Here is an 18399-nt window from a genome sequence, read left to right on the forward strand (position 1 = left end):
CTGGGGCACTGACAGCCACAGTGGACATGGGGAAGCCCTCTCCTGCTGGCCCACCTCGCACGTGGCATGGAGGCCAATACCACCCACAGCTTTTACTTCCTCTCAAAGCTCAGAGCAGAAGACACAGGTCCAGGGGAGCTCAGTTGAAATGTATAAATCAGCAGTCATTTTTTCACTCTTAGCTAAAAATTTTCAGCCATGGTTATTAATTTTTTTAATTAAAACCTCTCATTTGAGGGTCTCTAGAGGCGGCTGGGTTGAGCCCTAACCTAGTGTGGAAGCAGGGGAGGATCCTGGCCTCTGCCATGGCTGAGCTTTCAGGACGAAGGGTGGGCCTCTCTGGACAGGATCCAAGTTTCGTTCTGGACGGAGTAAACCCCAGTCCCAGCCGGCATGAGCCACTTTTCCGGGAACTATCAGGGCCCTGCTGCCATCCCCAAAGGAGGCAAAAGGACTATGGGTGGCAGCCATCTTTCCCCACCCCACCCCCTCCTACTTACAAGAACCTTCCTGGCCCCCATCATGGGTTGGGTGAGGGGCAGGGATCCTCTACGAGTTATGGCTGCCTAGGCTTGTTCCCTGAAGGCTGGGGTGGCAGAGTGAGCCAAGTGGGGGAGAGGGAAGGATTCCTCCAGGCCCTTACATCAGCCTCTCCTCTCCCCGTGACTGGGCCACAGAGGGATGATCTGCTCTCTGAGCAGCCTCTTCCTCCACCTCCTCCCCCAGCAAATACACACAAACACTGACGACTCATAAAGATCCAGGAAGCGTGTGGCCTTGTGCTGCCTGACCCTGGCCACACACACCTGCGGCAGCAGGAGCCCAGCCCATCTGTTTACAGCATATTCAGCAGTTGCTCCCAGGAAAAGCCCTTCTCAAGAAAGGAAAACTGGCGAAAGGGTTTGGTTGGCCAAGCGCGGCTTGGGCCTGAGGAGGCCATGCCCACGGTCCCACGGCCACCTCTCATCCTCGCTCCACAGGTACCTCACCCGCTGGTCTCCCCGCTCCGTCAAGCCCATCTACAACAAAGGCCACCGCTGGAACAAGGTGCGCATGGCCGTGGGGTCCCCCCTCCTGAAGGACAACGTCTCCTACGCGAGCAGGCCTTTGGTGCTGTATCACTGACTGAGAGCACGGCCTCCCGAGAGCCGGCCGTGAGCTCATCCTGCACTCCCGCCCCATCCCACCAGGGTGGCCCAGCTCCTCCAACGTGGATGGCACGAGGGCTAGCAGGTCCAACACTAGTGCCCTGGGCCTGCTCTGCAACAGAGCTGGGCGCTGGGTGCAGGTGGGGCAGTCGAGTCCCCAGGCAGCTGCTGTGGTCTTGTGACTGGCCTGGGCTCATTGCTGGTGGACAGGAGCTTTGCCCACAGGAATGTTATAAACCAGGCTTGTACTCACCCACTGGGTGTGCGCCCACTGCTTGGGAAGTGCGGGGGGCTCAACCCGTTTCCGGCCAGTTACTGAGCATTAAGTCACTGATCTCTTGTGATGGGCCATGTGAATGCAACAGGGGAGTTCACGGGCCAAACAGGTTCCCTTCCTCTCTATTGACAGCTGTTAGCTTTTTGGCCAGGAGGGCTGCAAGGAGGAGGTAAGTTAGGCTGCCTGGCCCATGTGCAGCTCTCATCTGAGTCCAGGAAGCTGCCCTCCTCAGAGGGCTCCTGGCTGTCACCCCCCCCCCCTGCCATTTCCTCCCACCTTTCTCTCTCGTTAGCACATTCCAACCCTCTGCCACTTGCTCTATTTGAGCTGGGCCTCTCCTCAGCCTGGACACCAGATGGAGGTGGAGATGAGGGGAGGCAGCAGCACAGAACAAACAGACCAAATTCACTGGACTTTATGAAAATACTGTTTAGACTCTCCAGACTCCCCAGGCAGCCCTCCTACAGCATGAACGGCAGGTCGATGTTCTTCTCGCCAGTGCCCACGTAGATGTAGCCATAGTTCTTGGTGCGAGGAGCATGGTAGAAGGTGAGACCTGGCCAGAGCAGGCTGCGCAGCACCACCAGGGTGTTGCCTCTCTCCATCTGGATGCTCCAGGACCCTGAGGAGGAGCAGGAGGCAAGGCCTGGGCACTGTGGAGGCAGAGCCCTGCCGGCCATGCAGAGGCCCCAGGCTCCGGGCAGCCAGGCCCGAGCATTAAGGTCCAATGGGAAAAGGGAAGACAGTTTAATTATCCCGACACTTTACTCCTTCTGATTGCTTTTGAGCCGTTTCACTGCTCATTAAAACCACTTCCAGAGGGAGGGCAAAGGAAATGAAAAGAGGTAAAACTCAAAGCAGTCCGTTTTGTTCCTGTCAGCAAGTCTAGTGAAAGGTTGCGTGGGGGAGGAAGCTGAATCCACAGTGCACAGGCAGAGGGGAGCTGGGGCTGGGCTAGGAGAGGCTCCAGGCTCCCTCTCACCCTGCGCTAGGGGTGCTCACTGGTGGCCTTCAGTCCTGGTGCGCTTCACTGCTGTTTGCCATTTGCGCTCTCTTCCCCAGCCCAGAAGCCTCTGCTCTGAGATGGATGAGACCTGACCAGGCTCACATAGAAGTGGGGCCGTTTCAGGCCTCGCAGCTCAGTAGCCCTTTCTAGCAGCCGGTAGACTGGGAGCCATCCTTGGCGGCAGGGTACTTGAGCTGCAACTAATAAGCCTTTGTCTGTCCTGGGTTCTGCCCGGGTTTCTGCTCCCCAGACGGGAGCAGCCCAGCCTGGGGCTGAGCTGTGCAGCCGTGAGGACTTGGCGGGAAGGGCCTGATCCAGCTCCAGGACCAAGGGAGGGAGCCGTTGTGTGGGAGGAAGGAGCCTGGGAAAATCGCCTCTGGATGCAGATCTGGAACTTCTATTCCCCTGCGCACTGAGGCCTCTCCCGGCCCAGCCGCAGCTCTGCCCCAGGCCCTGCCAGAAAGGCAAATGCTTTGAAGGTTTTGGTGCTGGACCAGCCAGTGATGCGCTGAGAACTGCGCCTAGGCCTTCATGAGCTGCCAGGTCAGCCCGGCTGCCTAGCTTCCACTGCCCCTCTGCCCCCAGGCCTCCTCCAGCCACAGCCCACCATGGTCACTCCACACCCAGCAGCCTCGGAGCTCAGGTCCCACCCTCCCACCCTGAATCCAAGAGACCTGACCACCAGGCACCCCTGGCTCTGATGGCAGCTCAGCCCTACTCAGGGTGCCAGCGCCTGCCCAGGTCAAAGCCAGAGCTTTTGGGGGGGGTGTAGGTCAGCTGGCCTTGGGCTGCTTAGGGAGAGGCCACCTGGAGGCCACCTCAGCACTGTGCAGTGGCCTGCACCGAGTGCCACCACCCATGCAGTGAGATGATGAAGCAGAAAGCAGTGTGGGCTTGACCCCGCTCCCCCAGGCCCGCTCAGTGCTGGCCAGACAGCATTAAGAAGAAAGGTGTTCCTGGGTTCCCAGAGCTCTGGGTGGGGCACTGCCTAGGTTGGGAATGGGGGCAGTATCTTTCCTGGTCAGAGAAGTGGAGAGTATTTCCCCTAGCTCGCAGCTTTCCTCTGCATATCTCCAACTCATAGACCTGCCCACAGAGTTCTAGAGGCCTTAAAGGCCTGTTGCTTTCCCAGTCACTCGTTTCAGAAAACAGATGGCCTAGGGGTAACCGGAGAGGGGGTGTGACAGAACAAAGTGTTCCCAGTGCACTGCATTCAGCGTCTGGCCAGAAGCACAGGCCCCCCCCCCAGAAGACAGCCCCTGTTAGCCCCCCCTGCCAGTTCCCAGAGCATCGTCTGGGGTGTCCCTCCCCGCCCTTGGAGACCAGGGCCACACAGCCCCCCTTGAACTGAAAAAGGTCAGGCTCTGCCCACCTGGGGAGGGCAGCTTGCAGCCAGATGCTGCCCTGGAGAAAGAACTGGAATCCTGGAGTCCCCCAGCCCAGACCACTGTCAGCAGTTCCCTGTTGCTGGCGCCTTGGCACACCCTGGGCAAGGGCTGGGTCCTGGCCTCCCCTGGCACCAGCCTGCCCACCTAGGGTTTGGCCACCGGGGGGCCCAGGCTCATCAGCAGGGGCTCTCCCCACCCCACCCAAGAGCAAAGAGAAACTGATGGGGATGCTAGAGAAATACATTGCTGCCTCCAGGGTGGGGGCCGGTGCTGAGCAGGCCCAGGGTGCCGGCCGAGTACAGGAGCGGCATGGGAAGTGGCCGGCCAGCCAATGACACTACCTCCTCCCTCCCTTGCATTCCTGTCACACTCCTTTCCTTGTCCCTGGCGCAGCTTGTCGCCCAGGAAACACACACTCAACATGCCAGGAGTCACGTAGTGTCTACCTGGGAAGCCAGGCGCTTGCTGTCACCTTCACCCACTTTTCTCACTGCAACTGCTGGAAAGGCTGGGCCCAGCCAGCCACCACTTGTGGGACTCCAGGGAAAGCAGCCTCCTGCGGCCCTGGTGTTTCCATTCACAGCCCCTGGTCTCTCCCAAGTCTCCCCAGACCTCCCCTCCGGTCCCCTGGCAACCACTCTTCTCCACAAGCGCTCTTCTTCAAGGGTGTGGTGGGAGGGATATAAGCTGGTAAATCAGGAATGGGCCCTCCTGCACCAGCAGGAAGTTCCAGGGCCTCACCCGCCTTGCCAATATGGAAACCTCCGGCTGGGGTAGGCTCCTCATAGTTACATTCTCCTGCCTGCCAGGAAGGAAGGCAGCAAAGCTCTGAGATTAAGTTTGAGGAGTAGAGTGGACCAGGCTGGGGTTCAGGGCTGTCCAGGGGCAGCAGGTGGCTTAAACCGGTCCTCAGACCAGCACCACACAACTTGTCACACACACAGAAATGGCCATGGGACCCTTCTCAGAGCAGCCACTCCCGTGACACCAGGGCCACAGTGCATGGGAAGGGGGTGGGGGCGGGGTGGGGAACCAGGCGGAAGAGTTCCCAGTCTTATTGATGAGCAAGGCCAGGCCCCCCCGGTCCAGAAGACCGAGCACCTGTCACCCAGGCTTCCACAGGGCTGGAAGGGAGGTGCCACCTGCACACACCCCAAGAGAAGGCTGATCCTGGACACCGTGTTCCCCGGCCCTCTTCGATGCTGTCCCCCTGGTCCCCCGCTGCTTTCCAAGGAAGCAGGCCCCTTGCTGCCCTCTGCTGCCTGAACTGGGCATTGTGCTGGAGCCTCAGCGGCCCTGTGCTGAGCAGTTCCTGAGATCTGTCAGCTCCGGCCCAGAGTGGAGCAAGGAGAGGCGCTCTGCCCTCTACCCAGCTCGCTCTGCTTCCCAGGACACCTGCGACTTCGCTTGTGAGGCACCTTGTATTTTACTTTTCTGTTTCATTTGATCTTTCCAAACCTCTGTGAGGCAAAGATGGTGTCGTGTTCCCGGCGGCGTCTCTGGTGCCTGGTACATAGTAGCTGCTCAGTGGCTATTCTTTGCTGATAGAGTGGAAGATTAAGGAGCATTGAATGGCAAGAGTACTGCCTAGAAATCTGGCGTCCTGACCTGGTACTTCATGTGTCATCTGGCAAGAGCCCAAGCTCAGAGAACTCTTAGCTGTTGCCCTGTATCCACCAGGAGGATGGTTCCGCTCCCAAAGCCCTACTCCCACACAACTCCGCAGACCCCAAGGCACAGTTAGGAGGGCATTAGTGGCCCCAGGCAGGGCCAATCTAAGCCATACCTGCTCACAGATGACATGAAGTTCCCCTGAACAATCGCCTCAGACCCAGAAAGGAAACTGATCCTACCTGGGCAGAAAACACGGCTCCCAAATTCCACCCCTCCAGCCAGTGCTGGTGTCCCGGGGAACTCGGGGTTTTGGCCTCACTTAGCAGCCCAGCCATTCTGGCTGCTGTCTGCCTGATGGGGCAGCCTCCCAGCCGCTCCTTTTGCTCTTTCACTGGAAGATAAGGAAGGGAGTCTGGGAGCAAAGAGTGTCTGCTCTCCCCCGACCATCCACACTTTTACCCCCACACCATGGCCCCCATCAAGACATCATGAGAAAAAGCTGGGCCCGAATTCCTGGAGACTTTCTGGTGTTGGCTCTGGGAGGAAGGGAGCTGGAGGCCCAGAAGCTGTGGAGTTTCCCAAGGTCAGGTCCGGAGCATCCCTCCCCTCAGGCCCACACACACAGGAGATGTCAGGAGCCCTCAGCCCCTAAGGCTCCAGGACTATGGCAAAGTGCGGGGGTGGACTGGGGTGTTGAATCATTGGTTGACGCTTCAGCCCTAAGGCCCACCATTAGGGCAAGAAGTCTAGGCGCAAGGGGGAGGAGGCGCTCTTGTGTTACCCTCCCCCCCCCCCCCCCCCCCCCCCCAGTCACCCAGCGCTGTGGAGGGAGTGCCTCATCCGCTGGCCCTGGAGCATTCTGCTGCAGGTGAGAAGGCTGAGAAGTCAGCACCAGACAGAGCTTTCCAGCCACATACTGAATCAGGAAGGAGGGGCTGCTGCCGCCAGATTAGGGGCTCTAAGAGGACTTTTCTCCATCCACCATTCAGCCCATGGCGCCAGGTCCCACCACCAGTGTTCCTGGCTCCCTGTATCAACCAGGGATGTGCAGCCCCCTCCGGCCTTGCCAGGCGGGGAGCAAAGAATTGGAGGAGGGAGTCTGGGAAGTATGTCTGGTGGTTGAGAAATGCCCATCCCCAGTAAACCTTTTTCATCTCCCCCAGAGTTCCAGGACCCCCTTTTCCATGCTCAAGGAGGGTTCACTCTGGAGCCCCCATGTGGTGGAGGCCAGAGTAGCCACTCTTTGCTGGCAGTCCTTACCCACCTGGGACCCACGGCCCAGCCCCTGGGGCACTGCAGTACCCCTGAAACAGCCTCCAGATCCCTGGCTTGCCCCTTTCCATCCATCCATGCACCACTGCCTTGTTATCACAGACCTGCTCACAAGCCACCAGCAGCTCCTACTGCCTTGGTCTACGTCTCCTACCCCTTGGCCTTCTAGGCTCTCCTAGGCCTGCCCAACCCACCTCTAAGGCCTTTTTGCTACCGACAACAAGATCAGTAATAATTATTAATTTTTACTTGAGTCCTTAATGTGTTAAGCACTATTATAAATGTTTTCTATATGTGTTAACTCATTTAATTCTCATAACAACCCAATGAGGTAGGAAGTATTATTCCCCTTTTACAAATTGAGGCACAAGGAAATTGAGGGACTTGCCTGAGGTCACCCAGCTAGTATGCAGTAGATTCAGGATTCCAACGCAGGCTTTCTGGTTCTAAAGCCCTTTCCTTTAACAACTACTGCCGTCCCACCCCTACCCTGAGTTCCAGCCCGACTGGGTTGCTCATTGCTCCTCAGAAGCGTTTCCCCTTAGTGGTGGGGGTGACTATTGTCCTGCCATTCCCAATGTCCACTTAAAATGAAACACCATCTACTTGACACCATAGTTAAGGCCAGACCCTTGGAGGCCAATGCTCTAACACTTAACTATGTCCTTGGGTTTAACTCTCTGAGCCTCTGTTTCTTCATCTATAAAATGGGGGTAATAGTATCTACCTCATAGGTCAGCTGTGAAGATTAAAATGAGATAACGCATGGGAAGGACAGTACAATGTCTGGCACACGGTAAGCAGTGTCATTGCTTTTATGAGTAGTTACTAGTATCATTATCTTTGCCATCATCAACAACAGATCCCTCCAGTTCTCAGAACACCAAGCATGGGGAGGGAAAGAAGCAGGGGTGTTGAGTCAGTGCCTTGGGTCTGGCCCCCGAATGCCCAGAGCCTGGCACCTGTCCTGGGGTGCAGCATCCAAGCAAGAACATCTTCCAAGGACATGCCTGTCTCTACTGGTGGACCCCAGGAAGGAAATGGGGTCTCTGTGACTCCACCAACTGCTGGCTGTATGCCTGGGCCAGGTGGGACCTGAAGCACAATAAGGCCTCTGGAGACCTCCCTGGTGGCACGGTGGTTAAGAATCCACCTACCAATGCAGGGGACAAGGGTTCAATCCCTGGACCGAGAAGATCCCATGTGCCGTGGAGCAACTAAACTCGTGCACCACAACTCCTAAGCCTGCGCTCTAGAGCCCACGAGCCACAACTACTGAGCCCGCGCACCTAGAGCCTGTGCTCTGCAGCAAGAGAAGCCACCGCAATGAGAAGCCCACGCACCGCAACGGAGAGTAGCCCCCGCTCGCTGCAACTAGAGAAAGACCACACGCAGCAATGAAGACCCAACACAGCCAAATAAATATTTTTTTTAAAAAGGCCTCTGAAGTTGTATGTTTTATGATTAAAAAGTACAACCACTTAACAGGAGGCAAATGTATAGAACTCATTTCCTTAGCAGGTGACCTCAGCAGGTCGGTCAGCACCCACTCACTGAGCACCAGCTGTGTGCCAAGCATTGGATCTAACCCTGAAACTAACCATTGCGATGTATGTATGGCTAGTATTTTCAGGGGTGTTTTCAGAGATGTTTTGGGTCGGGGGGAGATTCCCAATTTGCCTCCATTCAAGATTGGTATGAAAATCAAAAGAAACACTGAGAGACTTCCTGTCTGTGGAAGCACATGGAAGACAATCCTTTCATCTGCAAACACTTACCAGCTGTTTACTAGGAGCTGAGCCCTGGGGAAGCCCCATCCTCAAGGCCCCACAGTGAACCCCCAGTTCCCACCCAGGCCCTAGGTCCCACTTTTAGAGGAGAATGGCAGGTGGCACGGCCCACTGCTCTGACCTGGGGCAAATCCAATGTCCTCCAAGTAACAGGCTGTTACCTTTGGGGATGTCATGCTCCAAGGAGTCCATGAAGTCCAGGGAGGGGTCCAGGTCAGCCTTCTCAAGCAAGGTCTTGTTCTTCAGCTCAGCAGGCTCCCTGAAGTGGAAGTAGGAACTGAGCTTCTTGGCTTCAGACAAGGACAGTCCTACAAAAGGGGCAGCAGGTAGGAAGTGAAGGTCATTCCCAAACCCCACAGCCCCCTTCCTCTATGATTGGGGACCACGTGGAGGGGGTTGCAGAGGAGTCAGTCAGCTACTGACGGGGGACTGAAGGGTGAAAAGGGAGCAGGGTTCTCTCAGCCCGAACTTGGCTCAGATCCTGCAATGAGGACAGACCATGGAGGAGGAGGGTAGGAAAAAGCGGGGAGCCCAGCACCACACAAAGCCCCAGACCCAGGTGGCCAGATGCTCCCCCACCCTCAGGCATAAAAGAGTCAGGGTCCAGTGACTGGGTACCCCTGCCAGGCACAGATACCAGGTCATTGGGCACATCCTCCCAAGTGATGTGGCCACAGCTATTCTTCCTCTGAGAAAGTGGGCAGTCTCCCCTGGACTCCCAGGCACGTGTCCAACTATGCTCAAGAAGAGATGCCTTCTGGCCCTAAGAGATGCCTGAGAATTCACCTTCAAAGGTCCGATTGACACGGATGGGTCCAAAAGGGGTCTTAAAGAGGGCACCTCGGGGGATGACAGCCACAGCCTTGTCGATCTGGTCAATGATGGACACCAAGCGGGTCTCTTCCTTGATCTGGACCTGAGGAGACAGGAGACAAGCCACCCTGCCAGGGCGCTGTGCCCAGTCACCCCTGGTGCAAGGGCCTCAGCATGACCATCTGATCTGGGTCACCACAGTGTAGATGCCAGGGCCATGGAAAATCACGATGGTGAGTCCTCGCCTTCCCGCCCTCCGTTCCTTTCTTAAATGGGTGATGAGTGCAATATTTAAAACTTAAAAAAAAAGCAGTCTCTCTCATTTCATCCTTGGCCCCCAAATTGCCCTCACTGGGGGCAGACATCGTTAATGGTTTTTTATGTACCTTTCCAGAAACAAACCATTCTATCATATTTTAATGTTGCTTATTTTGCCTTTTTAAAATATAAAAGCTATCATGCTCACTGTAGACTATCTGGGTAATAGAGAAATATTTTATAATATACCTAAGAAAATGAAAACCACTCATAATCCCACCTTCTAAAGGTAATCGCTGATAACATATTGGTATACTTCCTTCTATTCTTTTTTTCTATGCCTATATTCAAAGGAAAATTAGAGTTACAGTTTATATAGTTTCATGCCCTGCCCTTTGACTTAACATTATTTCTCAAGCATCACCCCATACTATTTTTACGCAGATGAAATTTGGTTATAATCAATATCAAGGGCAGCCCTGAACAAAAGGACTTCATAGAGATGTTTGGGAAAAAGCAGCACTTGACAGGGAAAACATGTCACTGGGAGCCCCCAAAGTCACTCAACCACCTGTTTCCCACGGGCTGCTGACTAGAATTGATTACGAAGGAGGAGACTGAAACTAAATAAGTGTCTAGGCCAGGGGCTTTAAATATGTCACCTCATTTAATCTGCACAAGCCTGCAAAGTAAACATAATGATCCCAACTCTACAGAAAATAAAACTGAGGGCAGGTTAAGTTTCTCAGGCGGGCACGGGGTTGCAGCTGAAGCATCATAGACCTAGACCCAGAGTTTCGGCATCACCTGGGTTCCAGTGCAGAGGCTGGGTTTTGAATCCCAGGTTTCTCTAGTTTCAGAACTTGGGCTGGTTATTTTTTTACTGCACAATCCCATTTCTAGGAGTTGATCCTTCAAATCGAGTGCACGCATGGGAAATGACGCATGCACAAGCTTATTCACTGTGGCATCGCTTGTCAGAGTGAAAACTTGGAAACCGACATTTCCATGAATGAGACGCCGGTTAAATATGGTACGTTCACACAATGGTAAAAAGAATGGAGAGGTTCTTCAAGGCACTGATGTAGAAAAATCTCCAAAATATATTGTTAGGAGAAAAAAGCAAGGTGCAGAACTGTGTGCATAACATGTTGCCATTTGTTTTGTTTTGTTTTTTAAGATAAAAAGAGAATATGTCGGGGTGAGGTATTGGCTGAGGTTTGTACTTGCATAAAATGTCTCTGGAAGCAGAGCTTCTCAAACTTAAATGCATATTTAAATCCCCTTGGAGGGACTTCCCTGGTGGCACAGTGGTTAAGAATCCGCCTGCCAATGCAGGGGACACAGGTTCGAGCCCTGGTCCAGGAAGATCCCCCATGCCGAGGAGCAACTAAGCCCGTGCTCCACAACTACCGATCCTGTGTGCTAGAGCCCACGAACCACAACTACTGAGCCTGCACGCCTAGTGCCCATGCTCTACAGCAAGAGAAGCCACCGCAATGAGAAGCCCCCAATTGCCGCAACTAGAGAAAGCCCGCTTGCATTAACGAAGACCCAATGCGGCCAAAAATAAATAAATAAACTTATTTTAAAAATAATAAAAATTAAAAATAAATCCCCTTGGAACATGTTAAAATTCAGATCCTGATGCCAGCCCAAGAGTCTGCATTTCTAACTCCCAGGGCATGGTGATGCTTCTGATACAGACTGCACTTTGAGTGGCAAGACTTGGACACACACACACACACACACACACACACGCAACACGGTTATATTAATGACCCCCAGAAAGACGACCTGAGTGACTGGTGAATAGGGTAGAAGGGAAACTTTACTATATTCCTTTTTGTGAATTGTGAACCAAGTGAATGTATTACCTAGTACAATACACATTTATACAAAAATATAAGCACCTGCGCACACCCCTTGCCCCAGAGCAAAGCAGACACCCCTTCTTCCCAGCCCCAGCCCCATAGCACGGCTCCCCCGAGAGCTGCCCAGCCACTTTAACACCTGTCATCACTCAGGAGTGGTGTTACCCTGGGCAAGTCACTTAACCTCTCTATGTTTCAGTTTCCTCCTCTCTACCACCTGGAAAGTAAGGTACCAACTTCCCAGAGCTGTGAGGATGAAGCAATGGGACTGATACAGTGGCACAGGGCCTTACACACCCAGCACCCCAGGCCCAGCTCGCCCCAGTGGCAGTGATTATAAACGTTGTTTCTGCCGCAGTGTGCACTGGGCTGGGGTTTGGATGGCCCAGGTCCCTTTCATTTGGGTCCTCCTCCTCCTCTTGTCTTCACTCACCACTACTTCTTCTTCAAAGACCTTTTCGCCCTCATTCACCTTCTGCAGCTCGGTGTGTTCATACGCATGTGAGGGGTCCCCCATGAAGCGGCCCTTCACCACAGACGTCTGCATCTCCATCTCCTCCGTGGCAGGGGGCAGGAGGCTCCACTCCATGCAGTTCAGGCTGCCAACAACATCTCCATCACCCCGATTCTAACTCCCCTCTCACTCCAGCTTCCTGCCCCCGCCCCTTCTCAAGAGAGGTGAGGCCCAAGAAGAGCTGTTGGGAGTCATATCTTTCCCCTATGAAGCACTAAGTGCCTGTGGTGCACCCCACCCCACACGTGATGAAATTCAGCATGCCAAGATTCCAAGAGCTTCTTCCTAGATAGATATCTGGACTGTGAGGTCCTGAATGAGTTTCTGGAAGCTGAACTTTCCTCAGTTGCAGGTGCCTCTGCTCCTGTGGGCCCCAAATTCATGCTCAGCCTGCCTGCTGAGCTGACAGCATGGCCATCTCCCCCCACTTCTCAGGAAAGCCCAGCCCAGGCCCAAGAAGCTCTCCTCCTCCGAGGTCTTCCCTTCTTTCTCACATCCTGCCAGGAGGGGATATCCTCCCACTCCTCCCTCATCCATGTAAGGCCTGCGTCCCCAGCCTGCTCTCTGATCACGTTTCCTCCCTTCACTCTCCACTGGCTCCTTCACAACGTGAAAATGCCCCAGCTTTATAAAACAACAGCCCTCAAATCCATGCCCCTCTAGAAAATTCCCCTTTCCTGTCCCGCCCACTTCTTCCCCAATTCTGAAGCATAAGCGAGAACAATTTGCTCTGTGGCAGCCCTTGCTCTCCCTCACTTTCACTCTCTGACCACTGCACCATGATTCTGCCCCTGGCACCCCAAGAAACTGCTCCAAAGAAGGTCATCCATGGGACCTAAAAGCCAACAAACGCGGGCTTCCCTGGTGGCGCAGTGGTTGAGAGTCCGCCTGCCGATGCAGGGGACACGGGTTCGTGCCCCGGTCCAGGAAGATCCCACATGCCACGGAGCGGCTAGGCCCGTGAGCCATGGCCGCTGAGCCTGCGCGTCCAGAGCCTGTGCTCCGCAACAGGAGAGGCCACAACAGTGAGAGGCCCGCGTATAGAAAAAAAAAAAAAAAAAAAAGCCAACAAACGCATCTCCATTTCTATCTCCTTTGACATCTCCCTTCTCCCTCCTCCAGTGCCTTAAGTACTTCCAAGGATCTATTCTCACTGCTCTTTTCTCTCCACAGTCTCACCTACCTGACCCCTAGAACGCCAGCTACTCCCTAGTTGACATCCAGAATCCAGCCACCTCTCACCACCTCCACTGCTTCCACCCTTGTCCAAGCCACCATCTACTCTTGCCCAGATATTGCAGTAGCTTCCTAACCGGTCTCCCCATGTCCATACCTGCTCCCCTTTCAGTCTAGTCCCCACCCCGCTGTTAAAACCTAAGCCAGATCGTGTCTCTGTGCAGAACCTTCCAGTGACTTCCCATTGAGCCAAGTCCTTACAGTGCCCCACAGGGCCCTGCACAATTGTCTCGGCCCCTCTCTGACCTCATGTCCTGCAATGGTCCCCCTCACTCACTCCTCTCTAGCCACACTAGCCTCTTCAGGGTTCCACACTACACTAAGCACACACCTGCCTCAGGGCCTTTGCACTTGCCTGGAATGCTTTTCCCTGAGATAAACACACAGCTTATTCTCTCAAGTTGCTTCAGGTCTCTTCTCAAATGTTACTATTTATAATAGTACCCCATCCTGTATTCTCTGTCTCCTTTAGCACCAATGCTAAGTGTATGCAGTATATGTGTATGTTTATTTATCGTCTGTCTCCCCTCCCCCACATACACACTAAAATGTAAACTCCATGAAGACAAGGACTTTGTCTCTTTTTGCAGTGGATTCCCCATGCCTAGATCAATGCCTGGCACATACTACGTGCCAAAGAAATAAAAACTGATTGGAATAGGGTGAGTCTCAAATCTCTATCTTCAGTCCAAATTTTTCTTCTGTACTCCAGATCTGTACTTTAATATGCCTCCTTACCACCCTGCCCCATAGGCACGTCACACCAAATTCACTAGGCCTTCCCTAGTACCTCCTGAATTCTCTCCCAGTGGGGGGCACCAGCACTTACCCAGCTGCCTAAGCTGGAAGGAAGGGTCAACCTTGACCTCCTCTTCACCTTTCCCCATTTAGTCATAAGTCCTGCCACTTCTACCACTTAAATCTTTCCAATCCCTCCCCTCTATTCCCTCAGCTACCTCCTCCTTTCAGTCCCCCTTCATCTGGACACTGCAACACACTTCCAAATGCTCACCCACTTCCAGACCATTCTACCCACTCAGGTCTGAGCAGGCTCTTCTTGACTAAAGGCCCTCAGTGGCTCCCCATAGCCTGTGGACAAAGTTCAAACCGCTTGGCCTCTCCATCCAGTTCAACATAACACCCTAGGCTGCCACTGCCATGTTTGTCTTCCCACTATTCTCCCAAAAAGCCCAAAGCCAGCCCAAGCCAATAAGCTTGCAGTTGTTCCCTCTAACTGGCATGCCTGTCCCCGACACTTTCCTAGAGAACTCCAGATCATCTCTCAGATCTCAGTAATCTTATCTAATTACTCTCTAGGAGAATGTCCCACCCTGGCACCCCTTTGTGTACACCTCTGTCCCAGGTTTAAGACACTTTGCTGTAATTGCTGGGTTACCCATTGGTCTCCCTTCCTAGGATGTGAATAACTTGGAGATAGGGGTGAGTCTTAGCCATCTTTTTAACCCCAAGTCTAGCACAGGATACATCCAATCAATGTTGGATTGATGCATGGATAGATAAATGAAGTCTCCAACTTCCTGCAGCCTCAACGGAATGCTTGTAAGATGATGAGCTCCCCATCGTCGGGGGTAGTCAAAAAGAGGCTGGATGGTCCTGTATGGCACTGTCCAGGGAAATTTCTTCAGTTCTAAATCCCTTCTCTCCCATTCCACATTCGTTCACTACTTCCTAGAGTGCCTCCTGTGAGCCAACACCTCCACCAAAGATGCTTCAGGACCCACTTCCAAACAGCTCCCCACCCCCCTCAAGGCTTCTGACCCTTCTCCAAACTGGACTCTTTGAAAACGCAGGTCCACCACCTGACGTCTACTCTGGGTCTTCATTCTCCAGAAACTTTCACCTTGCCCAGCCTCCGTTCTTGCCACACGTCCATTGTAAACCCACCAAGTCTCTAAGTTTCTCTGGCGCCCCTCCCCACGTATCCTCCCAGGGAGGACCTCGCCCACTCGCTTCCTGGACCTCTCCCCTTTCGATCCTACCTCGCACCCACCCCTTCCTGGCCCTCGCTAGCTCCCGGCTCCTCAGTATCCCCCTGTGGCCTCAGCCAGCCCGGGCGCCGCCTCCACCTGTACAGGGTCTTGCGCGGTGCGAGCTGGTCCTCGCTCAGGCCCTGCGCGATGTAGTAATCGTCGACGAGGCCGAGGATGCGGCCCCAGAAAAGGACCCGATCGAAACGGTAGTCGCGTTTAACCAGCATAAGGGAAGTGAGCAGTGAGGCCCGACGGTCCGGGCTGAGGCCCTGCCCACTACCGGACGCCAGCTCCAGAGACAATAGGAGGCTCTCTTCGTCCATTCCTCCAGCGGCTCTGCTCAACGCCTGCCCCGTTGCTAGGAGAAGCCGGTGTCCACTGAGACCCAAAGCTCCGCCCTTCCATCCGACCGGAAGCGGGATTTCACGCACGCGACCTCCTGCAGCTCAACCTTCTAGGGCCTCCTGCCAGCCCTTCTTCCCATGGAGCCCTTCCGAAAAGCCTGGGGGTACACTAGCTCCCTCCCGCTTCCTTTCCCGAGTAAGTGTCTGGAGGTGTTCACTTGTCAGGGCAACGGTGTGGTTTTCCCCCCAAATAGGCAGGATACAGTCGATAGGTTGGAGGTCCAAATAAGCCAAATTCTGGGGATATTTTTGTTTTCCCTAAGCCCTTTCACACGGTCGACATTTACTGAGTCCTCACTGTATATGCAGTTGGGGTTTGGGAAGAAAAATGCAACAGCGACACTAGCTATATTATTTCACTCCAGTCGTGTCCTTTCTTGGCCTCAGAATTATCTATGCAGAAAAGAATTTGAGATCCTCTTGGCTCTAGGATACCAAGGCAATTAATCCCCCGCAAAGCCAGGTCTTACAAAGACCTAGGCAAGGTGATGGGGGGGGGGGCGGTGAAGTTCCCCAGTGGCCCAGTGGTTGGTTAGGACTCCCCGCTTTCACTGCCTGAACACCTGAGCCAATCCCTGGTGGGGGAATTAAGATCCCACTAGCCCTGCGGCACAGGTAGCTGGGGCCTAGGCAATGGGGCAAGGTATAGGGCCATACCTTGGGAAAGGAGGGTGCGAAGAGGGGTACAAAATGGGTGATTTTATAGACTACACTCTCCCATCAACATTTTCATTTACATTAACAACTACATGTTCCCTACCACCTACATTTACCTACCTCAAGCCCCACAACTGTTGCTTTTAGGCGAAAGTGGTGGCAACAGATGGAAGGCCAGAACCCCACTGAAGCTGGGGCTCTTCACTCCCTGGGCCAGATACTATTTCTTCACATCCATCTCTGGAGTGCCCAGCCAAGGTTAAGAGATAAACAGGGACTTGCATAGTGGCGCAGTGGTTAAGGATCCGCCTGTCAATGCAGGGTACACGGGTTTGATCCCTGGTCCGGGAGGATCCCACATGCCAGAGAGCAACTAAGCCCGTGCGCCACAACTACTGAGCCTGCGCAATAGAGCCCGCGAGCCACAACTACTGAAGCCCGCGCACCTAGAGCCCATGCTCCGCAACAAAGAGAAGGCCCCGCGATGAGAAGCCCGCACACCACAACGAGGAGTAGCCCTGCTCGCCACAACTAGAGAAAACCCGTGCTCAGCAACGAAGACCCAATGCAGCCAAAAATAAATAAATTTTTAAAAAGAGATAAACAGGTGCCTCAGCAGGCTTGTTGTCAGAGAAGGAGATGGGATTTATTGATAAAATTATTAACTGGTATTTTAATTTCTGGATTCCTTTGGAGGACTCATGAAATCAGAATGACCTGTCCCCAATGCCAACCCGACAGAGAACTGTCTAAATTACCTGAATAATTACTTTGTTTTGATTGCCTAGACATTGTTTATGAAGGCTTTTAAAAGTAGTACTTGAGGGATCTGACTTGGCTTAATGTGTCTTACATCTCAAAACAATTTATAACTTGTTCAAAACTCTCCCTCCCTTTAGGCAGACCCCTTAGCCTGTCCCTTCCCAAGTGGGAGATATGGCCCTGCTCCTCTTCTGTAAGGTAATATCAGACACAAAACCAGCAAAGTCCAGCTGGTGGAATATGCTTCAAGTGGACACAGCACAGAAAAGATCTCAAACCTTTTGTTTGCATTGATTCCATACTTACTCCGCACCAATAAATGGCAGGTTCCATGTCACGAAACACAATCTGAAGCCAGAGACGGAAGTCCTGCTGCTTTCCAATTCTACCACCTTCAGTAGGGCAAACCCTGTTTAATTAGCTCAGAGTAAAATCACACAGGGTGTACAGCAGTGTAAAGCAGTGAGCCTCGAGCCAGCTGGACTGGGTTTGAATCCAGGTTTTGACACTTATGCAAGATATTCAATCTCATGAATCCAGGTTTCGACACTTATCTTATGCAAGTTATTCAACCTCCCCAATCTCCCCAAGCATCATCTATAAAACGGGGACTATAATATGAACTTTTCAAGGTTATTAGATTAGATAATGTATGTAAAGTGCTTAAAATCTACTATAAAATATAAACTATTTTCTTAAAATATAAAACATAAAACATTCTTCTTAAAACGTAAAAAATAGTATATATTGCCCCCATTTACACATACATACACACACACACACACACTCCCAAACACACACCCCTATCTCCAACACCAGCAGGATGAGGATTCTGTCTTCAACTTGCTTCCAAGAAATAAGCAGGTGTTCGCAGGGACAAAGGGCCTCAGTGCTTAGTGGACAGGACAGCATCAGGCTGGAGAGGACAACAGTAAGGCTCAGGATGGCCAAGCCAGAAATGTAGCCGAGGAAGGACAGCCACAGGCAGGAGAGCAGGGTTTGCCTGAGGACAATACTGCCAACAGTAACTGCCGGCAGCCACCATGCAACTGCAATGGAGAGAGGCAGGGCAGAATTCCAGAAGGGACATCTGGCCTCAGGGAAGTGAGCCTGCAGGGCAGCCTTGGTGCCTTAGCCTACGGTTCAATCAGGCTTTGCAAAGACTCTCTCGGTTTTCTTTTCTCAGCTCCCTTCCCCCATGTGACCTCTGCTCTGGGTACACATACTCACGTGGCAAGCAAAGAACATCGGGCTAGGAGTTAGCTGATGAGAACTCTTGCCCCAGCTCTGATATCGAACTGTTATAGAACCTTGGCCAAGTCACTTAACTTCCCAGATTGGCCTGGGGCTGATGAAGAGAAAGAATCATTAGTAAAAAAAAATCATGGAAGCCCA

The 18399-nt window shown here is 53.2% G+C and overlaps 2 protein-coding genes across 4 annotated transcripts in view; one reads left to right on the top strand and one right to left on the bottom strand.

The window, feature by feature from the left end:
* The window catches only part of MRPS18A (mitochondrial ribosomal protein S18A), a 22266-nt gene extending 14120 nt beyond the window's left edge, over positions 1 to 8146 (top strand). For both annotated transcript variants that reach the window (XM_019949911.3, XM_004315016.4), the window contains one exon: positions 981 to 8146. In XM_019949911.3, coding sequence (XP_019805470.1) covers positions 981 to 1125 — 145 coding nt within the window. In that variant the 3' untranslated portion in view covers positions 1126 to 8146. The remainder of the gene's footprint in view (positions 1 to 980) is intronic.
* RSPH9 (radial spoke head component 9) overlaps positions 1 to 18349 on the bottom strand; it is a 22953-nt gene extending 4604 nt beyond the window's left edge. Inside the window, exons 1-5 of one of the 2 annotated variants that reach the window (XM_033864170.2) lie at positions 15278 to 18349; positions 11874 to 12039; positions 9282 to 9411; positions 8657 to 8803; positions 1825 to 2047 (exon numbers count right to left, since the gene is read on the bottom strand). In XM_033864170.2, the coding sequence (XP_033720061.1) occupies positions 1887 to 2047; positions 8657 to 8803; positions 9282 to 9411; positions 11874 to 12039; positions 15278 to 15504 (831 nt within the window). In that variant the 5' untranslated portion in view covers positions 15505 to 18349 and the 3' untranslated portion in view covers positions 1825 to 1886. Of the gene's footprint in view, positions 1 to 1824; positions 2048 to 8656; positions 8804 to 9281; positions 9412 to 11873; positions 12040 to 15277 lie in introns of those variants that run through there. The other variant, XM_033864171.2, reaches the window with a different exon arrangement.
* Positions 18350 to 18399: the final 50 nt, after the last annotated feature.

This window comes from Tursiops truncatus, chromosome 10 (assembly GCF_011762595.2).
Source record: "Tursiops truncatus isolate mTurTru1 chromosome 10, mTurTru1.mat.Y, whole genome shotgun sequence".
Classification (NCBI taxonomy): Eukaryota; Metazoa; Chordata; class Mammalia; order Artiodactyla; family Delphinidae; genus Tursiops; species Tursiops truncatus.